Source organism: Carassius auratus, unplaced genomic scaffold (assembly GCF_003368295.1).
Source record: "Carassius auratus strain Wakin unplaced genomic scaffold, ASM336829v1 scaf_tig00013356, whole genome shotgun sequence".
Taxonomy (NCBI): Eukaryota; Metazoa; Chordata; class Actinopteri; order Cypriniformes; family Cyprinidae; genus Carassius; species Carassius auratus.
In genome coordinates this window covers 26,670-44,738 of record NW_020524388.1, presented here as the reverse complement: position 1 = coordinate 44,738, position 18,069 = coordinate 26,670, and the positions used below count along the sequence as shown (strand labels likewise).

The following is an 18,069-nucleotide window of genomic DNA, read 5'->3' as shown; positions in this document are numbered from 1 at the left end:
TCATAGTATGAAGAAGACTCGTAAACTTTAGATTTTTGGGTGAACCATTCTTTTAACCACTAGGCTACAGACGCAGTGATTTAGTCAAGGTTACACCTTGCTTCTAGAAAGCTATTGTAGTAAAACACCCAGATTTTGTCCTGTGTGTTATTAATGCGGGCGAAGTGGGGCGGGATCAATATTCTTATGGGCTGTAAAACTCAGGTTAATGGTGCAGGACTGGTAGTCGATTGCTATGCGCTGCCTTCTCTCCTCTCTTGTCCGGTTCCTCGGGGCTTGCTGGCTCCCAGCCCCTCATTTTGTCTACTGCAATACAAATCGGACACAGACCTTTAAAAGGATTTATATGGTCGTACAGAACCGTTGGACTGGCCCCTGGCTGTCTGGGCAGAAACACTAAATGACCTTTTAGTGTGGTCACAGTCTGAGAGGGCGAGGAATGGCGGTGAATACGCGCGAACCGCACTTCGGTGGCCTTCGAGTGACCTGCATTACTACAAAGCCATTTCGTCAAGCATGTGATGGAAGTAGAAATCGAGAGAGAGAAGAAAATAAGAGAGAACCGGATGAAAGCGAAGGGTCGCCACCTGTATGTGCGGCTGGACGCTGCGCTGGTCGCTTTCCAAGTGAATTCATGCAGGTTTTGTGTGTAGCTTGTTACGAAACCAGATCGATAGCGTGTGCAGTTTGGGCCCTGATGGGTTTCCTCCATTTAGTGGAAGGGAAAAGGCACATGTAACTCAATTTAGTGCTCTTGGGCCATATTGATTTAATCTCTTATTTTTTCCCCCGGTCACCTGTGTTCCTGACGTGCTGATTCAGTAACTGGTTTGTGTTTGTGGGGGTGTATATTTGAGCTTACCTGTGTACACCTGTGTGTGTGTGTGTGTCTCTCTCTCCATAGATTCACATCGATATCCCGAGGACGAACCCTTTGATTCCTTTGTTCCAGCAGCCGCTGGTGCAGGAGGTAGGTGATCGTCTGAGGCACCAACACCTGAGTCTGGCTGCACAGCGCACCTGTGACAGACCCACCGGCGTCATACAGACGTCTGATCTCACACAGCAGGCATTACACACTTCATGTAATCATACAGATAAGATAAGAGAGTGAATCACACACAGCCATGTCCAGGTCACTTTACACCCTGAAATCAAAAGAAAATAAAAAAGCTGAATTTAAGAATTATTTTTTAATATTAGAAAATATTATTTTGTTATTAATATTAAATATTTTATTATTATTTTCATATAATTAATATAATTCATATTATTAAAATAATAGTATTATTATCATTGTTATTATTGTTATCATTATTTGCATTGCTACAGTTGTTTGCTAGACAAACACATTTTGTCACAAATGATCACTACCTTTATGCATTCATTTTGAACTTACTTTTTTTCCCAGTTGTGATTGAAGAAATATAATTTAAGATATAAAATAGGATGAAATATGATAAAGACACATTCTTGAAATATTTCATGAGATTCGTTTAAGAAAAGAGCTTACTATTCATAGTTTTTGCTTTTAGAGACAATCACATTTTGCTCCCATAATCATTATCATTATCCTACAGAGATGGTTTGAGTTTCCATGTTCATTTTTCTCAGCGGTGATTGTCAATAGATTCTAATTAGCTGTAATATGGTGTTTTTTTTTTTTTGTTTTTTTTTAACGAGCATAAATAATTATGCAAAATGAATTTGAAGCAAATTATTCTTCCAGTTCTCGTGTAAATGATGATTTAATGCTAAACAATTTGTATTTCTTCTGTTTTGGGATAAAGTATGACCAGGGAATATTCTTGAAAGGTTTCATGAGATTCACTCAAGAAAGAGCTTACTATTCCATATCAGTGTTTATTTTTTATTATTATTTTTTTTCTTGTCAACATAGTGAAGCAGGTTAGTTTACCAGTGTTCAGTTGTTTCAGCTACATTTTTTTCCCCGTCATATTTGTCAACAGCATGTTTTAATTAAAATGTAATTATTGTCCTGAGCATTTTTCTCTTATTGTCTTTTCGTCTCATTTGTGTCTTTTGGTTCGGTTGATAAAAAAAAAGGCAATCAAAAACCTTTCACCACTGAACAATTGTGTCTGTAATTTCGTTGATGTTCTGGAAAGATGTTGCCAGCATGCCTTGGTTTAACTGAGCTCATCAACAGGGGGTGCTGTGGTGTTTTAAACTTATAGAGGACTGTGCAACACTTGTAAACCAGAAACCAGAAGGAACAGAGCACTTGAAATGCAGCTGCATTTGGAAAAACGAGTATCCGAATGAGTGTCAAGAATGAATTAAGCAACATCAATTGTCAAAGGTTTTCACAACAATCATACTTGTGTTGAGAAATGAATCATTAAGAGCTATTATCTTGTTTTTCAGGTGTTTGAGCGGATCCTGTTCATCTGGGCCATCCGTCACCCCGCTAGTGGATACGTGCAGGGCATTAATGATCTGGTCACTCCCTTTTTTGTGGTCTTCCTCTCTGAATTCGTGGGTAAGTGTTTAATAAACTTCCGCGTGGATCAGTTGGTCCGTCTGACTGATTCTTCACCTTTCACCTTTCTTTCGGTTGAGCACATCAGATGTGTTTGCTCCACTAATAGCGCATTGACGTGTGTGATATGCCAGCAGAGTCCGAGAGATGCAGACGGGCCGGCATCTGACAGATGATGTCGGAAAATGGTTGTGTAAATGTAAACAAGCTGACAAAATCCTGTGAAAATGTCAGACACAGAAATACAGAATATCAATTATCGTTGAAAGAAACTCTGAAGGGTAGAAAGTGAGAGATGGAGAAAGAGACAAATGGTGAAAGAGGGAGACCGATGGAAAGAGTGACAGACAGAAACAAAGGGAGATGGGAAGAAGATGGGCAGAGAGCGAGACCATGTGATGGACAGAAGGGTAGACGGAAGAGAGGGAGACAGTGATTGTTACATCCATCTGTCTATCGTTCTATCATTATCTTTCTATTATTCTTTCTGTTGTTTTAGCACTCTGTTCATCTTTTTGTTGTTCTATCTATCATGCTGTCTGCTCTATCAATTTTTCTGTCTATCTATTGCTCTATCATTCTATCTGTCTGTCTATCAATGGATGGTTGGATAGAGGGAGAGATGAAGAGGGACAGAAAAAGACTGGTCCTCATTGCTATTCTCCCTCCACCCGGCGGCCTTCCCCTCCCTTCCATATTTATTTCCTGTCCTCTCATGTGAAGGTTAATTACTTATGGATAGTTAAGGATTACAGAAGAACAATAGGAGGCTCATTGATCTCTCCGGTGTGTGCCGCTGCTGCAATGTCACCAGTGCAAACACCGGGACATACCCACAGATTACCTGGATCACCAATCGATTTCTCTATTTCTCCCGTGTCTGTCTCTCTCTCTCTCTCCCTCTCTCTCTCTCTGGCTGTCTGCCTCGCCCAGCGCCCTCTCTGTCTTTTCCTCATCCCTCTGTTCTTCCACAAAGCTCATTTAGCGAAAAGCAGATTTTTCATACCGGCGCTTTCGTGTCAGTCTGCAGGGCCTTTCTATCTCTAATTTGTTTTTTGGCTCTGTGTGTGTGTGTGTGTGTGTGTGTGAGTGAGCGACTCAATGCCGCAGGTTGAATGAGCCACATTGATCGGCTGGATTTAAGTGTTTACAGAGGTTTGCGAGGGTGCCGAGCACACGGTGAGGGGCTCGACCCCGCCGGTCGATACATCTGAACGAACTTCATGATCCCAACACGCTGCCAGCGGGAGATAAAAGAGCGAGGTTAGCGCTCTCCCTGTGACGCGGGTTACACCCCCGTCGTCGAGGCCTCGGGGCGAACGCAGGCTGTAACGGCTTCGCCTGCTCTCATACGCAGCGTTTTGCCAACTTTCGCTGCGCTGTTTCTCTTGGCTGGCACGCCTCACTGGCTTTCTAGGGCTCCTCTGCGAGCTTTTTTACTTTCTGCTGAGACTGTCCTCCGAGAGAGACGGTGTAGGAGAGTATTGGCGCTTCGCATTTAGCTCAATATCAGCGAGTAGCGTTTTAAAGAGTAGCCGGCAGGAAGGAGAGTCACGGCGCCCTTCGGTTTAAAGTGTTGGTATTGATGCGCCGACGAATTTGAAGTGGAGAGAGAGACGTGGCCGACAGAGAGGGAATATTCTCAAAGGGTAAATCATCACATTTATCCTGACAGACAAAGAGGACAGCGGGGAAATCTCCTCTGTAAAGCATCAATGCCCTGTCTCCGTCTCTCAACTCTCACTCACACACACACTTTTTTTTATTACTGAAGAGGGTGTGTGATATTCTCACCTTATTATTTATTGGCTTCCTGGTTTTATGGACTGTTATTTGCGCCATTGAGGTGCAGTTTTAGTGTTAGATGGATGGTCTGGGTGAGACAAGTTTGTGGTTTGGTGGTGGTGGTGTTGAACAATAAGCCACAAGAGAGTAAAATCACAAAAGCACTGCTTTTGTGGCTTGGAAATGTAAAAAAAAAAAGTAAAAATGTTCATATAACAACAGTATATAGTAAACTGTAGTTTTTTTTTATAGTTGTCAAGTGACATGGCTATTTAAAGGAATTGTTCATTCAAAAAAATCACTCACATGTAAATCCAAACCTATATGACTTTCTCCTGTAGAAGAAAACCGAATCAGTGAAAAATGAATGGGTCACTCTTTTCCATATTGGCAGCTGGAGCATTTCAATCTAGCAAAAAGCACCATAGAGGTAGTCCATGCTACTTGTGAACTATATTCCAAGTCATTTAATAGCTTTGTGAGATTGAAATATCAACTGAAAATATTCTCCTTCAGTTGTTGCGACTGGACCATTAAATCAGTGAGTTAAGCTTAAAACCTCAAGGCCAAGTTTGGTCTGAATTTGTGATTTTGTGAATGACTCATTCAGAGCAGCTTTGTGAACTGAATTTGTGGTTTCTTGGTCCTTGCACACAGAGTCTGAAATTTTCGTATGTATTTTCTCGTATTCGTCATCATAAACGTTTGTCACACATGGAAACCTTACACACTGAATCAGATGCATATTGATTAATCCGTTGCGAAAATATTAGCAATAAAATAGGCTACTAAATGGAGTCTTCGAGCAGTGAGGGTGATTTTGTTCTTCTCGCTGCTTAAAAAGAGAAAAAAAGGAAATATTTGGTACATCAATTTATAAAATATAAAGAGAAAGGCGAGTTCCATCTCCTTATAAAGGACTGCGTTTATCATGGGCAATTCAACATTTATTTCAGGATGTCAGTGGCTCACTTTGATGCATTGCTAGAGATACTAGAGCCACATATAAAAACATACCACTAATTTCTTTACCGTGCTTTTTGCTGTGAGACAAAGTGGTTGAACTGGACAATCGTCATTCTGGATTTTGTCATTACCTTATTTGGTGGCTCTGAATTGTCAAAACGCATCTCAAAATGCTTGCTATGGATGTGAAAAATGCAGAAAATTTAATCCGATCCAAAAAAAATTTATGACGGACGATCGTTTTGGAGATAATGTGTAAAAATTGACACAACGTGCAAAAGTTTCGAACGAAAAATTCGGACTCATTGTGCAATGGCCTTTAGTGTTAAATCTGAGCAATATGACATGAGGGTAAAATCACATTTTAATCCAAATCTGTATGACTGACTGACTTCTATGAAAAAGATTAAAGAATGAATCTGGCGCTCTTTTCCAAACATTTGGCAACTGGAGCTTTAAGTTTGAAAAAAACACCTTAAAATTTGGCTTGTGCACTATATTCCAAGTTATCTGATAGTTTTTGAGTTTGAAATTTATGTTATTCAATGAAAGTGAAAAGTGAAAGTGAAGTGACATTCAGCCAAGTATGGTGACCCATACTCAGAATTTGTGCTCTGCCTTTAACCCATCCGAAATGCACACACACAGAGCAGTGAACACACACACACATTGTGAGCACACACCCGGAGCAGTGGGCAGCCATTTATGCTGCGGCGCCCGGGGAGCAGTTGGGGGTTCAATGCCTTGCTCAAGGGCACCTAAGTTGTGGTATTGAAGGTGGAGAGAGAGCTGTTCATGCACTCCCCCCACCCACAATGAAAATCTTCTTCTCCAGTGGTTGTGACTTGATCATTAAATCAGTTTGTTGAGCACAAGGGTTGAACCAGATTGGTCTGAATTTGTGATTTGTTGACCATTTAAGGCCAAAGTACACTTTGGTTATTACACATACATGAGGGTCTATGTACCGTGCACGTGATGCAAATTTCATCACCAGAATAGTGTACTGTACATGCAACATCCAATTGTGTATTTTGTACACACAGATCGCCCATGCGCATTGACTTGGTTTTGCACTTTCTCTAATCAGTTGTACCAAAACGATGGCCCCTGACTGATGGTTCATAGTAGAAAACAAATTTAAAGAGACGGAACAAAAGAAAGTAGCAGAGACAAAAATAAAGTATACTTTGGGCTTTTTTCAGAGCAGTTTTGTGAACTGAATTCTGAACTGATTCATCAATGTAATTGGTTTTGAATCAGACATGGCTACTTCCCCTAATGAACATGGCAAGTAGAGCTAGGGTGAATGCCAAGATTAATTTTGTTTATTATGGTCTATTTGTCCACACAAAAATGTTATATGGCTTGAAAGATTTGAAATAAAGTGCAACGGTCCTATTAAACTCATTTTTTGAAATGTCTGAAAGCTGTAGTCCCTGTTTATTGCAATTTTATGCAACATGGCAACCTGTTCAACTCAAATTGCTCGTGTTGTTTACCACAGAAGTCATCGTATGAGTTTGGAATGAGAAAATCATGGATTTTGGGTGAACTACTCCTTTCATAAAGAATTCAATTGATGTGCAGTCTCCAGGTGTGCGCCTGTCGGCATATTTTATAAACGGCTTTGAACATGGCTCATCCAATCCGCTTTTAGAGTTTGAGCTCTATAATACGGATCATTTAATTCTCATCTTGAGACATGGAGGAGCAACTTAAATAAGCAGTAAATTGTTTCACGAGTTGCAGACTTGACTCATGATTATTGAATGATCCCTCAGGTCGCTTATAATCACACATGGCACAATAACACCCTTTTCTTCATGGGGTCAGAGAACAGGGTGGCAAAGCCTTTCTTTGTGCCACAAACAGGATTTCTCCTGCATTCTGTAAAGCCGCTTTATGCAGCAGCTGTGTGTGTGTGTGTGTGTGTGTGTGTGTGTGTGTGTGTCCGAAGCTTTGGAGTGATGTGGAAATGTGGAGAGCTAAATGGATCAGGAATCTCTCCAGTGCTGTAGCCAGTGACATATGGCTCGGCCCATGACCGGCAGGGCACTGCATGCTTCATTTGTGGTCAAAGAGGGCTATTTACTTTTCTTTTCCAGTTTTTTCCCCTGCCAGCTCTTTCCTGTCGTTCTCCATTCATCTTTTTTTTACTTGAGTCCCATCCGGGCTCTCACTCGGCCCCACATCAGCTGTTCTTCCTGCTGCAATGCAGAGGTTTACTGACAGTTTGAGCAGAGAGGTTTTGCCGGTTTTTACCTGCTACCAGTCTGGTTCACATTTGTGTGCCACATTTAGTAAATACAGATTTTTTCTGTAAATTGTTTATAAAAAGTGTTTTGTGACTTGATTAATTAAAGGTTTTCTTAATTAACAGACTCCATGATTGACTTCTAGTTCTAATTTTAGATTTTTTTTGTCAGAAATATGCTTGAATTTTATAATTATAATATATATAAATTATAATTATTATAAAATTCAAGCATATTATTTCTGACAAAAAAAATCGAAATATTCTAAATAAATCTAAATATGTTCAAAATTCTTTTAGATATTAAACAATTAATTTTTAATTTGCATCCTCATCTTTGATATCTAGCTAGATAATGTTCTCTTGATGACATTTCAATCAGCAAAATGTTCAACAGCAATGTTTATCACAGAAAACCAAATGCATTAGTTTGCAAGGCATAAAAATTTGCATGTGATCAACAAACACAAGAGGAAGTTTATTTTTGCACTTTTGCAGTTTCATTTGGTGTAATTACTTGCATAGAAAATATATATAACTCAAAAATCAAAATTCAGACAACATTTACTCACCTTTATTTCATTCCAAACCTGTATGACTTGCTTTTGGGGGTTTTCAGAAGAAAGTATGCTACCATTCAAAGGTATTGGATATGATTTATAAGCTGTTTTGGAAAGTTACTTCTACTCATAAAGGCTGTATTTATTTGATCAAAAATACAGTAAATCAGTAATATTGTAAAGTATTATTATAATAAAAAAAAATTATATATATATTTTAATATATTTAAAATGTGATTCCTGTGATGCAAAGCTGAATTTTCAGGAGTCATTCAGTCTTCATTGTTACACGATCCTTCGGAAATTTCTTGCTCAAGAAACATTTCTTATTGTAATCAGTGTTGAAAACAGTTCAAGTGCTGCCTAATATTTTTGTGCAAACCATGATACATTGTTTTCAGGATTCTTTGATTAAAAAGAACAGCATTTCAAACAGAAATCTTTTGAAGCATTACGAAACAAATGTCTTTGTCACTTTCACTAATTAAGTATTCATTTATTATGAGGGGAAAACGTACTAATGTAGAGTATGTAGGTTTATACACCTGATAGTTTACTGTTTACAGTCAGTTTGATTTTGTCTCTGACCACAGACCTCAGCAGAGATTGTCAGCATGGTCTTCAGTTGAGTATCTACGCTCGTTCGAGAGCATGTATTCTTCATTGTGTATTTGACCTTGGATCTGACCTCCTTCTTATCTATATTTCAGCTCTCATGTACCGCAGTAACAGTCGCGTGATTGACTGAATTGCTTTGGCGATGCGCAAGCTGCATGCAAACATGCCTAGAGCTCTCTCTCTCTCTCTCTCTTTCTCTCTTTTTCTCTTTACTCAGTGCTTCATCAAAATATCTCCTTGTCCTTCCTTCCCCTTCCCAATCCCTCCATCCTTATTAAGAAAAGAGCAAGAAAGAAAGATCAAGATATGGAGGACTACATTAGTTTTGCGGTGGGTGAGTGGAGTGTCACACAGAAGTCTCTTGCAGCCAGGTCTGGCTCTCTGGGGCATAATGTGTGTATCAGCATCATTTAGCACATACTGTTTAAAGAATCGGGAAAGGTCATGGCTGCGAGGGGAAGCCTGCGGTGGGAGGGAGAGGGACGAGGAAGTGGGCTGATGAATGTGTTGAATAAAGAATGCAGTTTGCCAGCTAATGATCTAATGGCTTCATGGTGTCTGTGCATACGATGCACGTCACACACCAGAGCTGCTGTCGCCTGCAAGAAAACACAGACTGCTGAGAACGCCTGCAGCATGTGTGTTGGTTTGGTCTGCTGGTGACCGAACATGAATGTATGTGTGTTTTGTGTGTCTTTTTTCCCTTAGAGGAAGACGTGGAAAACTTCGAAATGGCAAGCTTGCCTCTGGATACACAACGAAACATTGAGGCCGACAGCTTTTGGTGCATGAGCAAATTGTTGGATGGGATACAGGTATTTGTTCCACTTGTTTCCATTCAAAAGTAGCCATTCATTCTAATCGGTTTTTTTTTATTGATTTTTTTATTTATTTATATATTATACTATTTTATTTTAGTTTGAACAAGCAGTTTATAAATCCTAACCATTTAATTTCAGAATTTTTTTTTTATTGCTACTGTTAATATTTTTTATAATTTTCTAAGAACATTTATAAATATGTTAATAAATGTATACTTGGGTTTAATTTAATTCATGTCATTCATGTCTGTTACTTTCTTATCTTACTTTCTTATTCTAATCCCTTTTATTTTATTTAAAGGAAGCAAAATCAAAAATTTCTGTTTCCTTCTCCTCCTATAATAATAGTATTCAAAATAATTTGATATTTTTTTGTTGGTGTACTGTTACAAAATGTTTTAATAATTTTCATATTTAAATTTGTAGGTGCTTCGATTGATCGGCTGACAATCGCAATCGGCCGAAAATCGCAAACTTTAACCTTGTTTAAACCATTCAATGCTCACATGTTTTCCTGAAGACTGTGCGCACTCGCAGCGCACACACACAAAATAATGCCAGGTTCACATTACTCTTGTTTGAGGTGCATATTTTTTCCGCGCTCATGTTAATGGATTAAAGTGTTCACACTGTACACACGGTTGTGGTCTGGCAGTGCGTTTAGGAGCGGTGCGTCTGCAGAAGTGCAGTGATAGTTTCCACACATAGTCTATTTTATGCTGTGCTACACGCGGTAAAAACCTTGCGTTGTTTGCGGTAAATATAAAAATGCATTGACACAAAAATGTAGTAATTACGCCATAACTGCATACAATTAAAGTCTACTGTGCTTTACAGTGCATGATCAAACATTTAGGTGAGATAAATATATATTTTTGAAAAAAAGGCCCCCTCCACCCCTCAGATTAAAAAAAAAAAAAAATCCTCACAAGAGTCGCCTAAGAGAGGAATTAATTTTCAAAAATGAAATTCAGGGCCTGAATATATGTCTAATAATCTTGATTGGATCATCACTTTAAATAATTCTACCTGATATAAAGAAGTCCTTAAAAAGCTTTCTGTGATCGGTGATCAGCCTCAAAAATCCTGATTCCAAAAATCCACATTTCTTTTGATTTGAATGTCATCATCATCTTATTTTTATTTCTCTTCTTTTAGTTCTTAATAATAATTATCCCATTCTTCACAAAATTCTATTAAAATACATTATGCTCCAGCAGAGCTACTGCAATTAAGACAGTAATGGTAATAGTTTTCTCCAGGCATTAGACCTTCTTGGTCCATCTGCAGTTCCCTGAGGACAGTATCTATTCGGTGTCTTTTTATTAAAACTAAACCCTGTAGTGGTCATCCTATCCTTTCGTTCTTTTCCAAACGCCAGTGACAAGTTGAATACAATGCAATAAAAGAGACTCTCTGACGGACTGAAAAAAGGCACTGTGCTTAAGCCCTAGAGGATAAGACACTTACCCGCATAGGGGAGAGAGAGAGACAAATAAAACTTGGAGAGAAAGCTTAAGCTAGGGGGTTTCAGATCTTTGGCTGTGTTCCCTTGAGAAGGGCCCTCTGTTAGAGCGAGGCGAGCATGTGAGGGCACTCGTCTGCAGGCGGGAGTAAGGGTCAGATGCAGGCCGCAGTCAGGTTGTCCCGTGGGCTGCTCTGTGTTGTGCTCATTGGCTGAGTGGAGCCGAGCTGAAGGGCAGAACACATGCACGGATCAGAACACAGAATGTGTCTTCCTATGCAGTCGTCCCCCAGGGCTAAAACATGAACCGCAGCACAGCAGACGGCCACTGGCCCTTAATGACCCACAAGGGATGAGGAACAGAGATAGAGAGACGGAACAACATTAGTTACGAAACAACGATGAATGTGACAATATTGTGCCCACAGTTCCTACAGTTAATCACCTGATACCAAGCCATGCATCAGAGGTGTCCTTCAGTAACTTGCTTTTTATTTCATTTTATTTTATTTTTTATTTTACCATTGTTGTTACTGTTTTTTCTTCCTTCTTTTTATTTTATTTTATTTCTCTCAATTTTATTTTATTTTACAGTTTTTGTTTCGGTTTTCTCTTTCTTCTTTTTTTTATTTTATTTTATTTGACCATTGGTGGTACTGCTTTTTTCTTTATCTTATTTTTATTTTATTTTACATTTGTTGCTACTGTTTTCTCTTACATTTTATTTAATTATTTTATTTAGGTTTTTTTATTTTTCCACAAGCAGTTAATAAATCCTAACTAATTAATTTCACCCTTGTCATTACTGTTTTATTTTTCTTTTATTTTCTTATTTATTTAATTTTATTAGTTTTTATTTAATAAAATTATTTAATAAAATTTTTAAACTCTGCTTCTTTTCAACCTTGCAACTCACAGCCAACATTTTTTTTATACGCAGTCTATAAATATTAACATTTATTGTTTATTTGAGGGCTCTTAAAAGCATTTTTACAGGTTTAGTTTTCATAACTACCACATAGAATAAAAATTGCCCTTCCATAACACTAATTGCACAGCTTTTCATGTCATGTAGGTCAAAGTGGTGCATGATGCTAATATTGAGCTATTGAAGCTCTTATATAAGTCCTGTGAAAGAGCCTTAGTGAGTTGACAGAATAATTATTCATGTTCTAAATTCTGCCTTTGTTTTTCTCTATCAGGACAACTATACATTTGCCCAGCCTGGGATTCAGAATAAAGTGAAGGCGCTGGAAGAGCTCGTTAGCAGAATAGATGGTAAGATCATGTTGACAAACACATCAATTCCTTTCACGCTTCATGGAATTAAAGTAATTGTACAAAAATAAGAATTTTGGTAATTTGCTTCCTCTCAGCAAAAATCTCGGAACTGCCGTTCCAACTTAAGGCTTTTCATAATTGGGTTGACCCTCAGTCTCAAGTTTCATAGAGAGTGATTGAACCTGACAAGGTTAAGCCAAACAGACTTCAAGATGTTTTATTTGCTGGCACCGAGAAAAAAAGATGATAATTACAAGTTTGGCCCGGTTATAGCTTATTCTATTAGAATCTGGAAAACAGTTAACGTCTAATCTAACGTCAAATAGGAGGACCCTTCAAATTCTTTTACAGTACACCGTTATGGCACAATGTTTTTTTTTTTTACCATCATCATCATATTTGTCTTTTTTCAGTTACGTTCTGCTCTCAAAGCATATGGATTTCCTTGGGCAGCTCCTATTTCCTTTCATCCTAGTCTGGTCAACCAACTGTTTCTGTAATATATAGTATAAATATTGATCGCATTTCAAAACTTCTAACTATCAGATCAATTGGGAATTGGGTACTGTCTGACCTTAGTTTATCGGTCGACTGGGAGGGGCTGTGGTCTAACCTCAGTTTAACCTCTAAAAACTTGGCTCACCGTCTTATGCTGGGTACACACCAAAAGATAATCGGGCAGGTTTTGGGCCGATTTCCCCCGTTCTGACAATCCTAGCTATGTGCCTGTGAATGTAAAACAGCACAAACTAATAAGGCCAAACCTGATACCATTGATGTTTGGCAGTGTATGTGTTTTTTTTTTTTTTTTTTTTTTTTTTTTTTAATACAGGATTATATAAAATATTTTTTCTCTCTCGAAATAAGTTGAATAAGAGTGAACATCTTCAAATTAAATTGTGTTTTGCAGTAGAACAGACGCTAGTCACTGTATGTTTTCATTGTGACAAAAGAGCAGCGTAAACATTCTTTCAAGTTTCTCATTTTAAGTTCCTACATGAAAAACAATTAGCAACAACATCAGAATGAGTAAATGATTGCAAAATCTTTGAAGTGAAACGTATATTTAAAATGTTTGGGGTAGGTAGTCCTGTTCACCAAGCAAGTTACCTTTGAAGCTTCTTAAAACAAAACAGTTTCTTTTTGCACTTTGTTTCTGCTATTTCAACAAAGCTGTACTCGTAGATGTATTTATTTCTTTTTTTTTCACTTGTTGTAGCTGTTGTTCTTTTTAGGAGTATAACAGTTTTGACGGGTTTCTATGAATAGTTCAAATGCAGTCGTCAAAGCTTCTTTGGGCAAAACATATGCCACTTTTTGCGACACATTTTTTTACACCCTCAGAAGCTTCAGCCCAAATAACACATCATGACTGCCAGAATGAAATGACAAAGTCTGGAGTCCCTCGAATAATCTTATCTATTTTGCCCTTTGCCCTCCAGAATGGTGTGCACTAGTTGTATCAAACCATAAATAGCAGTGCAAAATGTTTTTCTGCCAGGGTGTGATCTTGTTCGTCGCCTCGGAAAAGACTTGTTTTCCCATGGTGTCGGCCGTTTCTGTGTCTTGGAATCACACGTTTCCATTATGCCACTAGTCCGCCTCTGTTTTTTTCTGTTTTCTGTCCTCCCCTTTTCGAAGTGCTTGGTGTGATAAGCCGAACAGCCCACACTGAAACTCTCAGTGAGAGCCGCCGCGCGCCTCTTTCCCATCCATCAGCATCCACCAGCACCGTGAGCAATAGCAGACCCCACAGTCTCGCCGGGGAGCACAGGAGAGAAATCAATTCCCCATAAGCCCCTGCGATTAGGGTGTGAAGCCAAATGGAAGTGAGCTGAGAGGAGAGACGAATGGAGTGAAGGGAAAACAAATCGCTCTTTCAGAAGACTAATCAGGAAAATACACTAGCGAGCATCTTGTAGATCTACCAAATGGTGCTTTTTATGTATTTTTTTAATTAAATGTTGAAACGTGTAAAATGACCGGCGTTTAGCTTGAAATATATAAGCTTAGCTGTGGATAAGTAGTCTTGTGTTAATAATAAAGCACTGGCTTTGAATCGATGTTAAAGGGATACTCCACCCCAGAATTCAAATTTGGTCATTAATCACAAGCCTCCCGGTTTTCATCCAAAATATCTTAAATTGTGTTCCAAAGACGAACAAAGCTTTTATGAGTTTGGAACGACATGGTGGTAAGTGATTAATGACTACATTTACATTTTTTTGGGGGGGGGGGTGGAGTATCCCTTTAACTTTTCACCTTCCCTGTTTAACATTTGATACCACAAACCCAAAAATAAATTAAGATATTTTCCAGAAAATGACAATGGTTTCAATTTTATAACACAAGTAATATTTTATGCTTTTATTTTGTTTGCCTGAATCAGAATCATTATGAGCAAAACCTTTTGTTGTTTTTTTTTTTGTTTTTTTTTAAAGAAGTGGGATTGTGAAAAAAGTGAATTTGTGATAATATTCAATCTTCACACCAATGACTTGCTCCATTAGTTGAATCCATTATGATGCAACCCCTAAGTAACATCTCGAAGATCGTTGATCATTAAAACCTTATTTTTTATGTTATTCTTGCTTTTATACGTCGCAGTAAGAGTATCCATTTTCCTTCTGATAGGTCCAACTTCAGTTCTCAGTACTTTTAGAGACCCGTCACATTTTCTCCATCAATGTCTATCAGGCTTCTAGTCAATACAGCTGCTTTCGAAAGCCATTCTTATTCCGTTCAAAGGCCGAATGAGAGCTTATCAGAAAAATCCCTCTCTCAATGAGCTAAGCACAAGGCCTACCTTTCCTTTCCACCCCAACCTTCTCTCTCTCTCTCTCTCTCTCTCTCTCTCTCTCTCTCTCTCTCTCTCTCTCTCTCTCTCTCTCTCTCTCTCTCCATTCAATCGAATATAATTACACACACGTTAGGGGTCTATAATGTTAATTCAGTGAAACAGGTGTGGAGAGAATTCAACAATAGCTGGTGATCTTAGTTCAGGGCCAGAGTGCTTCTTTAAACAATGGGAGTCCATACATGGTTCACAAAAGCTACTCCCAGTGCAGCACTTTGTCAAAACTAGAGCAAATAGATATAACCCCCCTGTGCTTTCTTCTGTACACCCACAGAGGATGTCCACCTGCACTTTCTAAAGTGTGAGGTGGAGTATCTGCAGTTTGCTTTCCGCTGGATGAATAATCTGCTGATGCGGGAGCTACCGCTGCGCTGTACCATTCGCCTGTGGGACACCTACCAGGTACTGCTGCTCCAAAACCATCCAAAACATGTCCGAAAATGTGCTTCTATGTCAAATTTGTCAATTGGCCTGGGGTTAAGTGTCTTGATTAAGAACAGTGGTGCTGGTTCATGGATCAGCTGAGTGTTCGAACCTACAAACCTTTGGTTACTAGCTCAGAACTTGAACATCTAGTGGGAGTGTAATTAATTGTACTTAGAATTTGCTTTTTTTTAGTTCGGTTACTTTAGTGCACTACATAATTATTTTTGAAATCTGCCGACTGCACAATTCACCTGTAATGAAGTAAGGGTATAGTAATTGTTGTTGCTAATTTCTAAGTTTATGGTTTCCCCAGCTTTTTAGGAAAATAATCATACCACCTAATTAATATTAGGAGACATACTTGAATGTAGGCATAGAAGAAGAAAATTATTATATAAAAAGATCATAATTATTTAATAAAGAAATAATATATAATTTAACTTTAATGTTGTGCTTTCATTCTTATTTGTTGATAAATAATATTAAATAAATAATACTTTTGTTAATTAATAGTAATAGTAAGTATTGAAGTTTCTGCATACATAGAAATCTGATTTAATATCTATAGCAACAATATTTTTCAGAACATGTTTTTCTATAGCTTCTGATTAATAATAATAGATACACTTAGATATTATACACATACACACGTTTAGGTCCAAATACTTAATATTTGGAAACTGACACAATTGTCCACTTGTTGTTTTTATTTAGTATACTTTAATTTTGGTAATTAGAGTATAATTGATTATTAAATTCCATAATTGATGCCTTTTTACATCCCTTTGTCACCTCCCATTATGTGGTTTCCAGGAAGAATGCAGATTTCCTTGAATGATAGCTGATCTTCAAAGAATTGTTCAAACGCTTGAGAGGTTATGGGTGACACGTCCTTGAAGACCACCGTACTTTTTTTTTTCTTGTTAAAATGGCAAAAAGCGGTGAACTGCTCGTATTCCTGTCATTCATTAATATTCTTTTGAAGAGTTTCATTCCACTGATTTCCTTTCGTGTCCCATCTGCATGTCCTTTCTCAGACTTGCTTTTGATATATCTCCTTGCTCATTTCTTTGTCCTTTACATCTGCCTCCGTCTATCTGCTGCTCCATCTCTCATGCATGCCGTTTTGACGTGGATCCGTTTCCACAAGGTGGGTTTTATTGGATAAAGGGGAATAGTTGTCAGGTGACAAGTGCAATCCGTGAGAGGAAATGGGGAGCGGTGAACCATTATGCTCGCTTGCATGTCATTTGCTTCTGTTCGTTTTGAATCAGTGATGTTGCCAAACATTATTGATGGGCATTTTGGATCATCAGCCCCTTAAAGGAAACATATAAAACTCTTTTGACCGATTTTGACAGTTTTTCTTATACATATTTGTAAATTTTGTACATAAAAAAATTACTGAATGTACGTCTTATGCTCTGCTTGACAAGCACAGTTTTTCTCCAGGTTATTTTCCATCTGTTCTAATTTCACAGAACCAGATTTTTTTTTTTGGCTTTTTTTTTTCCTAAGGCGTTTTTCACAGCAGGGTCAGGGTCAGGGCGAGCAGGAAAGGTGGCATTCACCCACCTCACTGAGGTAGAGGCAGGAGATGTGTCAGCGAGGCCAACTGAACACACAGGAAGAAACTGAGCCATGATGTATGCGTTTTCAATCTCTTGTGACCTGCCCTGCTTCCTTCACACACACAAATGTATGCAAATGTAATGATAGATCAAAGAGAAACATGCAGATCAATTGTTTAATAAAATATATGATGTTTCACCTCAGAACAAATCCTTGGAAAGGGCCTAAACCTTGTTTATTCACAATGCATTTAACTTGTGTAATGTGATGTATGTCAAATTACAAAATATGTGAACCTGGAGCACAAGTCACTGGGGTATATTTTTAGCAATAGCCAAAAAAAACATTGTATGGGTCAAAATTATCCATTTTTCTTTTATGCCAAAAATCATTAGGATATAAACTAAATATCATGTTCTATGAAGATATTTTGTAAATGTCCTACTGTAAATATATCAAAACTTCATTTTTGTTTAGTGATATGCATTGCTTAGAATTCATTTGGACACTTTAAAGGGCAATTTTCTCAGTATTAAGATTTTTTTTTTTTTGCACCCTCAAATTCCAGATTTTCAAATAATTGTATCTCGACCATATATTGTGTATCCTAATAACGACGGAAAGCTTATTTATTCAGCTTTCAGATTATGTATAAATCTAAATTTCTAAAAAAATTTACACTTAAGACTAGTTGTTTTTACAATATTACTGTTTTTCTTGTTTATTTTTAATCAAATAGATGCAGCCTTGGTGAGTTATTATAGCCTTCTTTCAAAAATATTTAAAAAATCTTAATTATTTCAAATTTTAGACCAATAGTGTACATTATATCTTTCGCTAGATACACATTCTCGCTTGCATCAGTGTTGGCATCACATTTTATTTGTGATGTTAAATTCTAGACATTACAGATTTGACTCATAAAACAACAAATACTATAAACTTTATCTTCATTTCA

General features: G+C 37.8%; 1 protein-coding gene across 2 annotated transcripts in view; it reads left to right on the top strand.

Moving 5' to 3' along the window:
- The window catches only part of LOC113073967 (TBC1 domain family member 22B-like), a 40,210-nt gene that overhangs the window by 16,112 nt on the left and 6,029 nt on the right, over window positions 1-18,069 (top strand). For both annotated transcript variants that reach the window (XM_026246657.1, XM_026246658.1), the window contains 5 exons: window positions 905-970; window positions 2,389-2,503; window positions 9,398-9,504; window positions 12,178-12,253; window positions 15,388-15,515. In XM_026246657.1, coding sequence (XP_026102442.1) covers window positions 905-970; window positions 2,389-2,503; window positions 9,398-9,504; window positions 12,178-12,253; window positions 15,388-15,515 — 492 coding nt within the window. The remainder of the gene's footprint in view (window positions 1-904; window positions 971-2,388; window positions 2,504-9,397; window positions 9,505-12,177; window positions 12,254-15,387; window positions 15,516-18,069) is intronic.